The sequence below is a fragment of the Lithobates pipiens genome, unplaced genomic scaffold (genome assembly GCF_037356315.1).
Source record: "Lithobates pipiens isolate NorthernLeopardFrog02 unplaced genomic scaffold, aLitPip1_a1.2 Scaffold_13, whole genome shotgun sequence".
Lineage (NCBI taxonomy): Eukaryota > Metazoa > Chordata > Amphibia > Anura > Ranidae > Lithobates > Lithobates pipiens.
The window spans coordinates 526295141-526313510 of NW_027507718.1; the positions used below are offsets into that span (position 1 = coordinate 526295141).

General features: G+C 47.6%; 1 protein-coding gene across 2 annotated transcripts in view; it reads right to left on the reverse strand.

Annotated features, from left to right (window-relative positions):
* The window catches only part of LOC143975638 (von Willebrand factor A domain-containing protein 5A-like), a 79301-nt gene extending 66641 nt beyond the window's left edge, over window positions 1-12660 (reverse strand). For both annotated transcript variants that reach the window (XM_077478127.1, XM_077478128.1), the window contains exon 1: window positions 12524-12660. In XM_077478127.1, the coding sequence (XP_077334253.1) occupies window positions 12524-12645 (122 nt within the window). In that variant the 5' untranslated portion in view covers window positions 12646-12660. The remainder of the gene's footprint in view (window positions 1-12523) is intronic.
* Window positions 12661-18370: the final 5710 nt, after the last annotated feature.

An 18370-nucleotide genomic window follows, 5' to 3' on the forward strand; every position in this document is an offset into this window, starting at 1 on the left:
GATGCCGATATTTAGACATCATGGCGGCCGATAGCCGATATATGATGCCGATTTTTTTTGGGCCGATATGTTAGGCCGATTTTATTTTATTTATTTATTTTTTTCCTTTTTTCTTTTTTATTTTATTTTTTAATCCCCCTTGATCTAACACACCTTTCCCACTGGGGCGTTTTTCAGGCGCTTTTGGGCTAAAAATAGCGCCTGTAAAATGGCTCCCCTGCAGTCTGTGTGAAAGACAGAGTGCTTTCACACTGAGGCAATGCGCTGGCAGGATCTTAAAAAAAAAGTCCTGCAAGCAGCACGTTTGGAGTGGTGTATACCGCTCCTCCACCACTCCTGCCCATTGATATGAATGGGCACCACTGCCGAAGCGCATGCAATGCGATTTGGCAGCAGTGCTTCATGGGCGCATTTAACCTCTTCCTTGGCCGCTAGCTGGGTTATATGTGCCCCACTAGCAGCCAAATAGCACCGCTAAAATTATGGTAAAGAGCCGCTTTATTAAACAAAACAAAACCCCCAATCAGTTTACTTGTATGTATGATTTAGATAAAAAAAAAAAAAAAAAAAACCTATATATTAAATAAAAACAGGTAGTCAAAACTTTTGGACGAAAAAAAAAATGGGCTAACTTTACTGTTTTTATTTTATTTTTATTTTTTAAATAGTGTATTTTTTTCCCAAAAAAATGCATTTGAAAGACCTCTGTGCAAATGCCGTGTGACATAAAATATTGCAACAACCGCTATTTTATTCCCTAGGATCTCTGCTAAAAATATATATATAATTTTTGGGGGGTCTAAGTGATTTTCTGGCAGAAAATACAGGATTTTTACTTGTAAGCAACAAGTGTCAGAAAAGATTTAGTCTTTAAATGGTTAAACTGAGAACTTCTACACACAGAGATGACTTCATTCATTCAAGTGTAAACATTGTATCATTTAGTTCTTTTCTTGGCAGCCTGCCCAGAGAGGAGGAAAGGGTTGCTATGACGACTCAGGCAACTTACACTGACTGAAATGACTTCTGTAATAGAAAAGTCCCGCCTTAGTTCTAAATCGGCTTTTTATCAGCTCAAATCGGCCGATGCCGATTATTTAAAAAACGGCAAATATCGGCCGATATATCGGTCGACCTCTACTGAGGTGTGCCTTGGCCTAGCTGGTCAGTATGCCTGAGAAGAGGGCATACCCTGAATGTAAGAATAAGAACAAAATACTATGAGAATGTATGAAAACTGGGGAACGGGTGGGTGGGAACCCAGAAATCCTAACAACACTGGCCCTGACAGAGGAGGAGGTTTAAATAGCCCTCTCAGGCTCCTACGGCCAGCCTTTCAACTTGTAGTCAGAGTCTTCAAGCGGGAAATGCGATACTCCTAAGAACCAAGGCCTGAGGTGTGCCTTGGCCTAGATGGTCAGTATGCCTGAGAAGAGGGCAAAAAGACACAAAATTTAGGTGAAGGGAAGGTAATGAACCATCACGGATAAAGGTGTGCTCCCGGACGGCAACAGTACGTATCCAGCAAGTAACCGGAAAGCGTTCACTGTGGCAAAAGAACACACCGACTCCTGACTTGACGAAGAGAAAGAACCCCCTATCGAAACTGTGACACTACCCTGAACCCAACTGAACATCCTTTGAAAGATTGAATTGAGCCTGATGCCCACGACACCCAGACCCGAGAATGAACTGTTTGTGAAATGAAATTATACGTGAGGGGAAAGGAACAAGGCCTGGCCCGAGGAACCCCTGCAAATGATGGCAAAATACCTCAATGAACACCAGTGAAATGGCCCAGAGACATTACCCCCCCAAGAGGGTGAGTGGCAAAAAGACCACTAGCAGGAGTGCGAAAAGCTGGATACCTGACGGATGTGATGGAGTAAGCGGATAAGGCCCATGCACCATGGCAATAATATTGACAACATGGAGAAACCATGCCAGACGCAGGACCCAGGTCCCACCGGATATGATTGGGTCATGCTACAGCCTGAACCCAACAGCTGGGTCAGAATCCTGAACCAAGGAGGGCCAGACTCCCTCCCGGGGAAATATTCCCATGGCATGATACAGACATACCCAAGTCCACCCTACTAGGAACAAGCTGGGGATCAGAAAAGACGACTGGACTGATGTCCCCAAGTATAACTCCAGGCAATAAGTTCAAGATCAGAGCCAAGAGTGGAATCCAAAACCATTATGACATCTGCCCAACCTACCCCCCCAAGGACCGTCACGGGGACGTGGCTTAGCAAACACCCTGAGAGAGACTATACATCCCTGGGCAGTAACCAGGGCCTCAACACAACAGGACATCAATTGAAGAAATATTTGTGACTGCGTCTGACCCAAGGGTGAGCCCATGGTGAAATGACATCAGCACCAATTAACTAGCCCCCCACAACGGCCGGGCTGAAGGAATTGATAGCAAGCATGGTTGATATCGGTATGGATGCCAAGACGGCCCAACCTGAAACACAAACTAGAGAAATGACAGACAACCAGACATGAGAACAACAATACCCCCTGCCTAACTAAGAATGAAACATGAGCAGAAAAGTCAAGACCACGGCGTGTAAAAGAACCTGACGGACGGACCCCCCCCCACCCACATGTAAGTGGTAAGTGAGCCCGAGTAACCTGCAGCGCAGAGACAGGTAATTAACTGAAAACTCAGGGCTAGTGTACCCACAGACAATGGTGGGTAGTCGTATAGATGTGGTGAATGAACATGCAACGTATGACATATGGTATACGGGTGAGAAGATTGTGGACAACAATCAATTAACAAACGAAACCTCAGCCCATATGGATCTATAGACGTGACAGATCCTGACGTGTGAGCCCTAGCTACCTGACCCAGGTACAAAACATGACACAGACACGATGGGACATGACAATCAACAAGGACGAACAACTACCAGAGTATGCCATGAGTGAAGCACGCCCCTCTGAGAACTCTGAGACTGAACACCAAGGCTGAAATACTATGACAGACATGCTGGCAGCAACACAAAGACAGAAACGCTGAGACAGAAACACAACATGCCATGATGAAAAACGCTGAAACTTAATGCTGATGCAGAAACGTAGTGACAGAAGAACCAGGGGCAAAACGCAATGACAGCAACAACCAAGACTGAAATGCTGAGGCATAAATGAAATGCCAGAAATCCTGGGGCAGAAATGCTATAACAGAAAAACTGAGACAGCGACGCAACAGCAGAATCCTGGCCAGAAATGCAAAGCCCGAAAACACGCTGAGACTGAACGCTGAGACAGAAATGCAAAGACAGAAATCCTGAGGCAGAAACGCTATGACCGAAAAGCTAAGGCTGAATGCCGAGCCAGAACACTGAGACTGAACGCTGAGCCAGAAAAGCTGGCGCAGAACACTATGACAGAAGACTGGGGTAGAGACGCAAAGACAGAAAAGCTTGGGCATAACGCTATAACAGAAAAGCTGGGAAGCATGCTGGGCGGACCCCTGTGACAGAAAAACCTGGGGCGGACTACTGTGACAGAAATCCTGGGGTGAAACACTGACAGAAATCCAGGGGCAGAACGCTGTGATAAGTCCTGGGGCAGAACGCTATGACAGAAATCCAGAGGCAGAACCGCTATGACAGAAATCCAGGGGCAGAAAACGCTATGACAGAAATCCAGGGGCAGAAAACGCTATGACAGAAATCCAGGGGCAGAAAACGCTATGACAGAAATCCAGGGGCAGAAAACGCTATGACAGAAATCCAGGGGCAGAAAACGCTATGACAGAAATCCAGGGGCAGAAACGATATGATGAAAATGCTGGACAGCAACTCTATGACAGAAATGCTGGGCAGAACGCTGAGACAGAAATGCTGGGCAGAACGCTGAGACAGAAATGCTGGGCAGAACGCTGAGACCAGGGGTTGACAAATTTGCTTGGAATCTAGGAGCCAGCTAAAAAAGTTAGGAGCCAGGTCCGTGACGGCGATCTGGACCTGTCCCTGGCCTGACATGGAGATGAGTGAGGGGAAGATAGCCCCCAGCCCCCCACCTGTCTCCAAGTCATTGCCCATAGCTATTAGAGGGACATTTTTAAATTGCATTTTAGTGTAAATATGAGATGTGAGGTCTCTCTGACCCCAGATCTCATATATAAAAGAGGACCTGTCATGCTTTTTTCTATTACAAGGGATTTTTACATTCCTTGTAATAGGAATAAAAGTGACACACATTTTTTTTTTTTTTTTTAAAGAACAGTGAAAAAAATAAAAATAAAAGTTAAAATAAGAAAAAAAAATTGTTTTAAATGCGCCCTGTCTTGCCAAGCTTGCGTGCAGAAGCGAACGCATATATGAAAGCGGTGTTCAAACCACACATGTGAGGTATCGCTGCGATCGGTAGAGTAAGAGCAATAATTCTAGCCCCAGACCTCCTCTGTAACTCAAAACGTGCAACCTGAAGAATTTTTTAAACGTCGCCTATGGAGATTTTAAAGGGTAAAAGTTTGTCGCCATTCCATGAGCGGGCGCAATTTTGAAGCGTGACATGTTGGGTATCGATTTACTCGGCGTAACATTATCTTTCACAATATAAAAAAAAAAAAAATTGGGCTAACTTTACTGTTGTCTTTTTTTTTTATTAAATAAAAAATTTTTCCCAAAAAAAAGTGCGCTTGTAAGTCCGCTGTGCAAATATGGTGTGACAGACAGTATTGCAATGACCACCATTTTACTCTCTAGGGTGTTAGAATAAATAATAAAAATAAAAAAAAAAATTATATATATATATATATATATATATATATATATATATATATATATATATATATATATATTTTTTTTTTTTTTTTTTTTGGTTTTGTTTAGGGGTTCTAAGTAAAGGGATGGAGAAAGACTGGCCCATTAGCATTGTTGGTTGTAATTCCAACGGCCACCACAAGAGGGCGCCAGATTCCAGAAGGAACCATAGGATCACAGAAGGCCTCAAAGCCGGGGGCTCAATTACCGGCCGCCTGCGGCGCGGCCCGACGCGATCGCGTGGGGGGGGGGTCCACGGAGACGGGATACCCCCAGCTATGCTGCCCCAGGCGCAAAGTCGCTGATTCTAGTCGCCAATGCGACCTGGCGACCGGGTTTTGTCGAGCACTGGCTGAGACAGAAATGCTGGGCAGAACGCTGAGACAGAAATGCTGGGCAGAACGCTGAGACAGAAATGCTGGGCAGAACGCGGAGACAGAAAAGCTGGACCGAACGCGGAGACAGAAAAGCTGGACCGAACGCGGAGACAGAAAAGCTGGACCGAACGCGGAGACAGAAAAGCTGGACCGAACGCGGAGACAGAAAAGCTGGACCGAACGCGGAGACAGAAAAGCTGGACCGAACGCGGAGACAGAAAAGCTGGACCGAACGCGGAGACAGAAAAGCTGGACCGAACGCGGAGACAGAAAAGCTGGACCGAACGCGGAGACAGAAAAGCTGGACCGAACGCGGAGACAGAAAAGCTGGACCGAACGCGGAGACAGAAAAGCTGGATCGAACGCGGAGACAGAAAAGCTGGATCGAACGCGGAGACAGAAAAGCTGGACCGAACGCGGAGACAGAAAAGCTGGACCGAACGCGGAGACAGAAAAGCTGGACCGAACGCGGAGACAGAAAAGCTGGACCGAACGCGGAGACAGAAAAGCTGGACCGAACGCGGAGACAGAAAAGCTGGACCGAACGCGGAGACAGAAAAGCTGGACCGAACGCGGAGACAGAAAAGCTGGACCGAACGCGGAGACAGAAAAGCTGGACCGAACGCGGAGACAGAAAAGCTGGACCGAACGCGGAGACAGAAAAGCTGGACCGAACGCGGAGACAGAAATGCTGGACCGAACGATGACGGCGAAAGCTGGACAGAAACGCTATGGCGGAAAACTGGACAGAAACGCTATGACAAATGCTGGGCAGAACGCTATGACAGAAATGCTGGACCGAACGCTGAGACAGAAATGCTGGACCAAGCGATGACGGCAGAAATCACTTATGACAGAAAACCTGGACAGAAACGCTGGCTGCAATCAAACACTGACCAAAGAAACCAAAATTACCAGTAACCGCAGCAACCCTGGTAGACCTGTAACCTCATGACTGGCCGTTGTCAGGATTGCTGTGGGTGGCCTGACATCCTCTGTCACAGCTGCAGAGATGGGGAGGAAAGGAGCGACGGACCCCCCCCCGAGCACCGGCGGCCAGCCCTTCTGGTGGAGCCAGAGTAAAGGAGCAGGAGGGGGCAGATCATTGACCCCCCCCCCCCACCAGGTGTGCGGCATGGATTTGGGGATGGATGTGCCGATCCCCCCCCCCCCCCAATCTGCGGGAGGCCAGATGCAGAAAGAGCATGGGGAGAGAGGAGCTGGCGGGCAGCCAACCCCATACCCCCCCCACACTGGGAGAATCAGCGGGCAGAGCACAAGGGGGAGAGAGGGAGAGGAGAGAGAGAGAGAGAGAGAGAGAGAGAGAGAGAGAGAGAGAGGGAGAGAGAGAGAGAGAGAGAGGGGGGAGAGAGAGAGAGAGAGAGAGAGGAGCTGGCAAGCGGCCGTTCATCTCCCCCTCCCCCCACACCGGGAGGAGCACAAGGGTAGAGAGAGAGAGGAGCCAGCAGGCGGCCGATCACTTCCCCCCCCACACCGGGAGAAACCGTGGAACACTGCCCATGTGAGAAGGGGGGCGGCGGCGGCCGATCACCCCCCTCCCCCCACACTGGGAGAATCAGCGGGCGGAGCACAAGGGGAGAGAGAGGAGCCGGCAGGCGGCCGATCACCTCCCTCTCCCCCCACACCGGGAAAATCGGCGGGCAGAGCGACATGCACATGGGGAGAGAGAGGAGCCGGTGTCTTGTCATATAAGGTCCCCCATCCGATAGTGTCCGCTGTGTACTGCGCATGCGCAGTACACAGCAACACAGATTCCGAAAATTGCCGAGGATGAACGGCGCCTGCGCCGTGAGTCCAGGTTCCATCCCCACTATCTACAGTGGTGTGAAAAAGTGTTTGCCCCCTTCCTCATTTCCTGTTCCTTTGCATGTTTGTCACACTTAAGTGTTTCGGAACATCAAACCAATTTAAACAATAGTCAAGGACAACACAAGTAAACACAAAATGCAATTTGTAAATGAAGGTGTTTATTATTAAAGGTGAAAAAAAATCCAAACCATCATGGCCCTGTGTGAAAAAGTGATTGCCCCCCTTGTTAAAACATACTATAACTGTGGTTGTCCACACCTGAGTTCAATTTCTCTAGCCACACCCAGGCCTGATTATTGCCACACCTGTTCACAATCAAGGCATCACTTAAATAGGAGCTGCTTGACACAGTAAGGTCCACCAGAAGATCCTTAAAAGCTACACATCATGCCGAGACCCAAAGAAATTCAGGAACAATTGAGAAAGAAAGTAATTGAGATCTATCAGTCTGGAAAGGGTTATAAAGCCATTTCCAAAGCTTTGGGAATCCAGCGAACCACAGTGAGAGCCATTATCCACAAATGGCGAAGACATGGAACAGTGGTGAACCTTCCCAGGAGTGGCCGGCCGCCCAAAATTACCCCAAGAGCGCAGCGACGACTCATCCAAGAGGTCACAAAAGACCCCACAACAACGTCCAAGGAACTGCAGGCCTCACTTGCCTCAGTTAAGGTCAGCGTTCATGCCTCCACCATCAGGAAAAGACTGGGCAAAAATGGCCTGCATGGCAGAGTTCCAAGGAGAAAACCACTGCTAAGAAAAAAGAACATCAAAGCTCGTCTCAATTTCTCCACAACACATCTTGATGATCCCCAAGACTTTTGGGACAACATTCTGTGGACCGATGAGACAAAAGTGGAACTCTTTGGAAGGTGTGTGTCCAAGTATATCTGGCGTAGAAGGAACACTGCATTTCATAAAAAGAACATTATACCAACAGTAAAATATGGTGGTGGTAGTGTGATGGTCTGGGGCTGTTTTGCTGCTTCAGGACCTGGAAGACTTGCCGTGATAAAAGGAACTATGAATTCTGCTGTCTACCAAGAGATCCTGAAGGAGAATGTCCGACCATCTGTTCCTGTACTCAAGCTGAAACGAACTTGGGTTCTGCAGCAGGACAATGATCCTAAACACACCAGCAAGTCCACCACCGAATGGCTGAAGAAAAACAAAATGAAGACTTTGGAGTGGCCTAGCCAAAGTCCTGACCTGAATCCTATTGAGATGTTGTGGTATGACCTTAAAAAGGCCGTTCATGCTCGAAAACCCTCTAATGTAACTGAATTAGGACAATTCTGCAAAGATGAGTGGGCCAAAATTCCTCCAGGACGCTGTAAAAGCCTCATTGCACGTTATCGCAAACGCTTGGTTGCAGTTGTTGCTGCTAAGGGTGGCCCAACCAGTTATTAGGTTTAGGGGGCAATCACTTTTTCACACAGGGCCATGATGGTTTGGATTTTTTTTCACCTTTAATAATAAACACCTTCATTTACAAATTGCATTTTGTGTTTACTTGTGTTGTCCTTGACTATTGTTTAAATTGGTTTGATGTTCCGAAACACTTAAGTGTGACAAACATGCAAAGGAACAGGAAATGAGGAAGGGGGCAAACACTTTTTCACACCACTGTAAGTGGAAATAGAGTAGGAATATAAAAGCCGAGCGCAGCGAGGTCAAGCCCGAAGCGTGGCGAGCGAAGCAAGCCCGCGAGGGGGCCCTCTAATATTCACAACCCTATGTCCGCTTGGATGGTGGGGCCACCACCTACACTCACGGCGCAGGCGCCGTTCAGCTACAGAGATTTTCCGAAGCTTCGTCTGCTCCGTACTGCGCATGTGCAGTACGGGGTGGACGCTATATGATGGCCGGACACTATATGGCACAACCCCGGCAGGCGGCCAATCCCGCCCCTCCCCCCACACCGGGAAAATCGGTGGGCAGAGCGACATGCACATGGGGAGAGAGAGGAGCCGGCCATTGGCCAATCCCCCCCCTCCCCCCATACCAGGAAAATCGGCGGGCAGAGCGACATGCACATGGGGAGAGAGAGGAGCCGGCAGGCAGCCAATCCCCCCCTCCCCCCACACCGGGAGAATCGGCGGGCGGAGCCATATGCACATGGGGAGAGCGAGGAGCTGGGCCAGCCGACCCCCCCCCCCTCCCCCCACATTGGGAGAACAGCGGGCTGCCATGTGGAGCTAATTACATGGGGAGAAGGCGGGCGGCAAGAGTATTAGGTGCCACATGACAGGAGAACGCACCCCGCTCCCCACCGGCATGAAAGCCAGGAGAAGCGGGCGGCACGCTGGCCGGGGAAGCGGGTGGAGGAGGGTAGAAGGACAGCCCCCCCCCATGAGTGCCGGGAGAAGCGGCGGCTGCCTCCCCCCATGATGCTGGAACATGGGCTGCAAGGGGGGACACCAAACAGCCGGAGGAACCCAGGAAAGACAAGGGGGACCATAGCTAAGGCCGACCGCCGCTCTGTAAAGGTAGCCAGGAATGACAGCATCACCCAGAAATCCTAACAACACTGGCCCTGACAGAGGAGGAGGTTTAAATAGCCCTCTCGGCCAGCCTTTCAACTTATGGGGGATCAGGAAGGATTTTTTTCCCCTGCTGGAGGAAATTGGATCATGCTTTATGCAGGGTTTTTTTTCCCTTCCTTTGTGTCAACTATGGGTATAGGAACTAGAACGACTTGTGTCTTTTCAACCACACTAACTATGTAGCTATGTCAGCACAGCGTCGTGCAAGGCAATCCACTGCTTCGCACCACGGGGCGGCCAATAGAGCTTTATGAAATGTCTAGACTAGAGCCAGGTTAGGCATCCAACAACCGCTAGTTAGAGGTCCGATTCCATGGCAGATTAGAGACTACTAGCGAGGGGCTAAAATTCAGAGTAGATAGGCTGACTCTGAATTACAGTTCCACAACACAGTATCTGCTGGTGAGAAGCTGCATCCCAGGCTGGTGGGACAACAGTTGAAGGATACCCTCATCACTGCTGATCTTGTCCTCAGGACTCTGACACCAAGATGGACACTGCATAGTGATCATCCTCAGAGACCCCTGCAACTGGTCTTTGCTGCAACATTCATCTGGAGGTATCTTTATTAATAACTATATATGCCCGGGTATATGTGCGCACACATACAACCAGGACTTCTATCAGGCCCTGCTGATTATACAGTACATGTCTGTACATTGGATTTATGTACCAAATTCAGTCTAAAGCCGCGTACACACGGGTGGACTGTCTGGCCAACTTAGTCCGTCGAAACACATTTCAGCGGACAGTCCGCTCGTGTGTGGGCTTCAGCGGACTTTTTCAGCGTGCAGTCTGGCGGACTAAGTATTTCGGAATTTCCGTAATATTGTCCGTTCAACTTTGGTTTCAGCGGACAATCCGCTCGTGAGTAGGCTAGTTCGACGGACTAAGTATGGCGCATGCTCAGAAAGGATTTACACGGCGGAAGGTTGCATTGCTGTGTATTGGACTTCCTATTTCTAGCCCCGTCGTACGTGCTGTACACGTCATCGCGCAAGCTTTAGACGGACTGTAGTTCATCCGTGTGTGGTCAAGTCCGTTCATTCGAAAGTAGGACGGACTGTCCGTCGGATTGTCTGATGGACTAAGGCCGCGTACACACGCGCGGACTGTTCGCCCAACCTTGTCCGCTGAACAGTGTTTGGGCGGACAGTCCGCTCGTGTGTGGGGCTTCAGCGGACAGTTTCAGCGGACAGTTGGCCGAACAAGGTCTTACGGAAATTCCGAAAAACTGTCCGCTGAAACAAGGTTTCAGCGGACTGTTCGCTCGTGTGTAGGCTTGTTCGGCCAACTAAGTCTCGCGCATGCTCAGAAAGGATTTCCACGTCGGAAGGTTGCATTGCAGTGTATAGGACGTCGTATTTTTCGTCCCGTCGTACGTGCCGTTCACGTCATCGCGCACGGTTTCAGCAAACTGTTCGTCCGTCGTGTGTGGCCATGTCCGTCCATGCTAAGTTTGAGCGGACTGTTTGCCGAAACTGTTGGACGGACAAAGTTGGGCGAACAGTCCGCGCGTGTGTACGCGGCCTAAGTTGGCCATACAGTCCGCCCGTGTGTACGCGGCTTAAGTGTGTTAGTTCAAGCACTAATACATTGCCCAACAAGAATTATCTTGCCTTTGTGGCTGTGTGCGGTGAAGAGATGAGTTTGGGTGTGTCATTCGGATATACAGTATTTACTGGCGTATGAGACACACCTTCACTTAAAGAAGGAAGTGTCAGGAAAAATAACAAAAATTTTAAACAAAGAACTGTGACGCAAAATAAGGGTCAGTGCCCATCTGCAGTCTCACAAGTGCCATGAATGCAGCACCCCCAATGCCATGAATGCAGCACCCCCCATTGTCATGAATGCAGCAGCACCCCCCATTGTCAGGAATGCAGCAGCACCCACCATTGCCATGAATGCAGCAGCACCCACCATTGCCATGAATGCAGCAGCACCCACCATTGCCATGAATGCAGCAGCACCCACCATTGCCATGAATGCAGCAGCACCCACCATTGTTATGAATGCAGCAGCACCCACCATTGCCATGAATGCAGCACCACCTATTGCCATGAATGCAGATTCACCATTGCCATAAGTGCAGCCTGATTGATGCCCATCCATCTGCAGCCTCGGAGGGGACAGGAAAGGGGGCGGGACGAACGCCAAAAGATTACACACCTGATTACCTGTTTTCTCGGCAGCCTCCTTAAAACAAAGTCCCGCCCTCGTATGATGGACAGAACAGTCGTCCAGCGCAAGAGACGGGGCTTCCTATTACATAGGCTGCCGTGCAAACAGGAAATGCTCCCTGTCCCCTCCAAGGCAGCTGGCATATATATATTTTGTGGCCCCCGGTGCTGGGAGATCGTTGGGGGCCACAAAAGATATATATGTCAAAATTAACAGACGGGCCGCTCCAAACCAGAACGCGGGCCGCAATCGGCCCATGGGCTGGACTTTGGACATGCTCCATGTAATGTATATACAGAGTCTGTCTATATGTAATGTATATACAGCGTCTGTCTATATGTAATGTATATACAGCGTCTGTCTATATGTAATGTATATACAGCGTCTGTCTATATGTAATGTATATACAGCGTCTGTCTATATGTAATGTATATACAGAGTCTGTCTATATGTAATGTATATACAGCGTCTGTCTATATGTAATGTATATACAGCGTCTGTCTATATGTAATGTATATACAGAGTCTGTCTATATGTAATGTATATACAGCGTCTGTCTATATGTAATGTATATACAGAGTCTGTCTATATGCAATTTGTACATATACAGCGTCTGTCTATATGTAAAGTATATGCAGAGTCTGTCTATATATAAAGTATATACAGAGTCTGTCTATATATAAAGTATATACAGAGTCTGTCTGAATGTAATGTATATACAGAGTCTGTCTATATATAAAGTATATACGGTGTCTGTCTACATGCAGTGTATAGAACACATGTATGATGTATACGGTACCTGTGTACAGTACGATGTTTCCTCTTCTGTTCTCTGTGTCGCTCTTCCTGGTGTGTTGGGAGTGTGATGATCCCTATGTAATCACTGTGAGGAGTGTCCAGCAGGGGGAAAGGAGGGAACATAGAGGGGGGTGTAGTATAAGATCTATGACTCTGAATACTGTACAGTCTGGTTTACCAGCAGTGTGCGGCATGATGCCAGCAATCCACCCCACATGACGGGTTATAACTGGCAGAAAAACAAACAAGTAACGGGATACAATGCTAAGACTCAGAGATGGGAAGTGTCAGGAATCAGGATTATAAAGTGCAGCCCCAAGCAATACGTAAAGCCTGTTAACCACTTAAGGGCCGAGCCTTTTTCTGAGATTTGTTGTTTACAAGTTAAAAACAGGTTTTTTTGCAAAAAAATGACCTAGAACCCCCAAACATTATACTTTTTATTTCCCCCTAACACCCTAGACAATAAAATGGCGGTCATTGCAATAATTTCTGTCACACCGTATTTGTGCAGCGGTTTTACAAGCGCAATTTTTTTTGGAAAAAATACATTTTCCCCCCAAAAAAGTGTAAAACAGCAAAGTTATCCCATTTTTTTTATATATTGTGAAAGATAATTTTATGCCGAGTAAATTGATACCCAACATGTCACGTTTTAAAATAGCGCCTGCCCGTGGAATGGCGACAAACCTTTATCCTTAAAAATCTCCATAGGCGACGTTTCAAAAAATTCTACAGGTTGCATGCTTTGAGTTACAGAGGAGATCTAGGGCTAGAATCATTGCTCTCACTTTACTGATCACGGTGATACCTCACATGTGTGGTTTTAACACCGTTTTCATATGTGGGCGCTACTCATGTGTGCGTTCGCTTCTGCACGCGACCTTGGTGTGACGCAGCATGGTTAAAAATGTTGGGGTTTTTTTTCTCATTTATTTTACCTTTTATTTTTTTTACACTGTTCTTTTTTTGAAAAAATTTTTTTTCACTTTTATTCCTATTATAAGGAATGTAAAAATCCCTTGTAATAGAAAAAAGGCAGGACAGGATCTCTTAAATATGAGATCTGGGGGTCAAAAAGACCTCAGGTCTCATATTTACACTAAAATGCAATAAAAAAAAAAAATAATAACTGTCATTTGAATAAAAAAATAAAAAATGGCTCTTTAAGAGCTATGGGCGGAAGTGATGTTTTGACGTCGCTTCCGCCCTGCAATGGCCTACTACTTGTCGCCATACCCAGCAAGGGGAAACATCCGATCGCCTCCGCCGGTGCCGATGGATCCGGTAAGCGGGTGAGGGCACCGGAGAGAGGCGGGAGGGAGTGGTCCCCTCTGCCGCCGCCGATAAAAGTGATCTTGCGGCGAATCCGCCGCAGAGACTACTATTGTCTGAAACCGGACCGCCAGCCGAACAAGAGGATACCGGGGTGATGGTAGCTAGCCATAACAACGATATTCTTCTTCAAAGTTAGGACGTATATCGGTGTGCGGCGGTCCGGAAGTGGTTAAAGTGAAACTGATGAGTCGCGATGCAGCAAAAGTAGATTCAACCCAAATCTCTGAAATAAAAAAAAAAAAAAAAAAAAAAACAGACATATTTAAAGCGGGAGTCCGCCGGGAGTCCGCCGTTTTTTTTTTTTTTTAAAGCCAGCAGCTACAAATACTGCAGCTGCTGACTTTTAAAATAGTGACACTTACCCGCCCAGCGCGCCCGCGATGTCGGCACCCGAAGCCGATCTCTTGATCGTCTCTCGGGTGCTGCCGCCGCCATCTTGGGTATGGAAATCAGGAAGTGGAGCCTTTCGGCTTCATTTCTCGGTTCCCTACTGCGCATGCGCGAGTCGTGCTGCACAATAAGTATGGTCCGCGCTGTCTCTGGGATCCGTGTGTTTCCCAGCAGGCAGCGGGGGACTTTCGGAAAGGGGCGTAGATTCTGCGGAAAGGGGCGTACCTTCTGCAGAATCTACGCCGGAAGTGGGTGCAGATACCTGTACTGTACAGGTACCTGCACCCCTCTCCCCCCTGAAAGGTGCCAATTGTGGCGCCGGAGGGGGGGGGAGGGTTCCAATGAGCAGAAGGTCCACTTTAGGGTGGACCTCCGCTTTAAACCTTGAATTGCATTGAAGTCAATTAGTGACTGTTTTTGATTGTGCCTTTGTCACTGTAGAATGTGGGCACAGCGCTCGCCATCCTTTGCTATCAGGGGACCCTTACCCTGAACTCATACTCCTATGGCCCTGCCCCCACCCCCTTCCTTCTGTCACAATTGGATATACCTTGCTATTTATTTATTTTTTAATTTAAAGTTTTTTTTTTTGTGCTGCAAAACAGAACTTTTCCGCATTTCTTGCCTAAGTGAAAATAACATTTCACGGGTGTTTCGTCAGATTTGGCGACCCATCAGAATGTGTCACCCCGCACTTCTCCATAGTAAGGATACACTGAGAACGGGGGGCAGACATCTTGTTACACCCACCAGAGTTTTGCATTCTACACTTATTTTTAACAGTAAAGTGAGTTTATATAGTGAAATACAGGACTTAGAACTCCCTCTGACTGGTTAGATGTTGAATTTTAAAAGCAGCGAACTTCTGTCAGATCAGCAAACCTGTGAGATGGGCAGGGTTGCCGCTGCTTTTAAACTTCAACATCTAACCAGTCAGAGGGAGTTCTAAGTCCTGTATTTCACTATATAAACTCACTTTACTGTTAAAAATAAGTGTTGGGATGTCACTTTACCAGACATCCCAACCTGTAAAAACGAATTCAGGGAGTAAAAAACATAACAAATAAACAAACAGTATATATTATATAATATATATATATATATATATATATATATATATTGTAAGGGATCTTCCCGGGGTAGGGTGTGTTTGGAGACAGTTCACAGCAGACTTGGAATTTATAAAGCAGATCTTGGCGTTTATTCGTGGTACAAACAGTCCAGCAAACAAAATATACAGCAACACCGTGCTTTCTAAGTACAACAAAAATAAAAGTCCTAGCCCGGCTGGGCGCTTACTAACAGGTTCTGCTCACCTATCTGACACTTACAAACACAGCGTCTTTCACCTGGATATCGCAGGGTGGGTTTTAGCTCCAGCAGTGGCTGTGCTTGCAGCTTCCTTCAACACACAGATTGTTCATTCCCTGGCTGAGAGCAATCACCTGCAGACCCTACAGAGCCTTTAGCTTCCCAGGCTAATTAGGATCCAAGCTCACCTGATCCCAAACCCAGAACTGGATCGGGGGATGTGGAATGACAGGTCCCTCTACCAAACCTACCTGCCATTCCATATAAACCCAGGCCCAGGCAAAATTAAATAACAACTCAGCAGCATATCGCTGCTGAGAAACTGATCCATCCTGGATTTACCATCTCACACTGTGTAGCAACCTAGGTGAGATGTACACCCCCTCGATCACTTCTCCAGTGACATGTCTACATATCCCCCCCCTCTTTTTCAGACCGGAGGGCTGAGCCTTTTGTCCCCACAGACAACTTACCCTTGACAATGCGTCAGCATTTGCCTGTAATTTCCCTGGCCTGTGTTCCACAGTGAAATTAAAGTTTTGTAGGGAGAGAAACCATCTAGTCACTCTTGCATTTCTCTCCTTGTTTAACTTCATCCATGTTAGGGGGGCATGGTCTGTCACCAACTTGAATTTCCTGCCTAGCAAGTAATACTTTAAAGATTCTAGGGCCCACTTTACTGCCAAACATTCTCGCTCCACAATGGCATAATTTTTCTCGGCCGGGGTTAATTTTCTACTCAAGTACGTCACCGGATGCTCCTCACCATTCACTACTTGTGAGAGTACTGCACCTAAGCCTGTGTTAGAGGCATCTGTCTGGACCAGAAATTCTCGCCTGAAATCGGGGGTAACTAAGACAGGTGGTTGGCACAAGGCAGACTTAAGGCTTTGGAAAGCCTTCTCGGCCTCTGGGGTCCACGTGACCATTGCTGTCTTTCCGCCCTTTGTCAAGTCAGTTAGTGGAGCAGCAACTGAGGCAAAGTTCGGCACAAATCTACGGTAATAACCCGTAATACCCAGGAAAGCTCTAACCTGTTTCCTTGTCAGGGGTCTAGGCCAATTCTGTATTGCCTCAATTTTATTTAGCTGTGGCTTAATCAACCCTCTCCCAATAATGTAGCCCAGATATTTGGCCTCTTCTAGGGCTAGAGCACACTTCTCGGCATTTATGGTCAACCCCGCATCACTTATGGCATCCAACACGGCCTGTACCTTACAGAGGTGACTTTCCCAATCAGGGCTAAAAATGACCACATCATCGAGGTAGGCAGCTGAGTAATCACGATGTGGTCGCAGAATCAAGTCCATCAACCTCTGGAAAGTTGCAGGCGCTCCATGTAACCCGAATGGCATCACTACATACTGGAATAGCCCATCAGGGGTGGAGAATGCAGTTTTCTCTTTAGCCTCACCAGAAAGTGGAATCTGCCAGTAGCCCTTTGTGAGATCGAGGGTGGTTATGTACCTGGCGTTACCCAACTTCTCAATCAACTCATCTACCCTGGGCATAGGATACGCATCGAACTTGGAGATCTCATTCAACTTTCTGAAATCGTTACAGAACCTCCAAGTTCCATTGGGCTTTGGGATTAGCACAATTGGGCTGGACCATTCACTCTGTGACACCTCAATTACCCCCAGATCAAGCATACGTTTTACCTCGGCAAATACGGCTTCCCTACGTGCCTCCGGTATCCTATAGGGCTTAAGGTTTACTCTGCTTCTAGGCTCAGTTTCAATGTGATGATGGATGAGGTGGGTACGCCCTGGGAGGTCAGAGAACTTGTTTTTGTTTTTCTGTAAAAATTCCTGAGCCTCCTGTTTCTGTGACACTGATAGAGTATCACCTACCTTGACTGGAGGGATTGGTTGTGACAAATTATTAACAGTATTTGTCGCCCCCAAGGATTCCCTGTCTTTCCAGGGCTTGATCAAGTTTATGTGATAAACTTGGAAAGGCTTCCTTCTACCTGGTTGGTGCACCTTGTAGTTCACCTCACTGACCTTTTCAACAATTTCATAAGGACCTTGCCACTTCGCCAAGAATTTACTCTCAACAGTGGGGACTAGTATAAGGACCCTATCGCCTGGGTTGAATGTCCTGATTCTTGCGGACCGGTTGTAAATTCTACTTTGGGCCTCTTGAGCCCTCTGGAGGTGTTCCCTTACCAGGGGCATTACAGTGGCTATACGGTCCTGCATTTGTGCTACATGCTCAATAACACTCTTGTATGGGGTGGACTCATTCTCCCATGTCTCTTTTGCAATGTCTAGTAGACCCCTAGGGTGATGACCATAGACCAACTCGAATGGTGAGAACCCTGTGGACGCTTGGGGCACCTCCCTAATAGCAAACATGAGGTAGGGTAATAAATGATCCCAGTCACGACCATCTTTTGCCACCACTTTCTTCAACATATGTTTCAAAGTTTTATTAAATCTCTCCACCAATCCGTCCGTCTGGGGGTGGTACACAGAGGTACGGATGTGTGAGATTTTAAATAGTCTGCATAATTCCTTCATTACTTTCGACATAAATGGCGTACCTTGGTCAGTTAGGATTTCTTTGGGGATCCCAGTCCTAGAGAACATATAAAACAACTCACGTGCAATTGTTTTAGATGCAGTGTTTCTTAAGGGTACAGCCTCAGGATAGCGGGTCGCATAATCCAGGACTACCAAAATATACTGGTGTCCTCTAGCTGACTTTACAATGGGACCCACTAAATCCATGGCAATACGCTCAAAAGGCACCTCTATAATAGGGAGCGAAACCAAAGGACTGCGAAAATGTGACACTGGGGCAC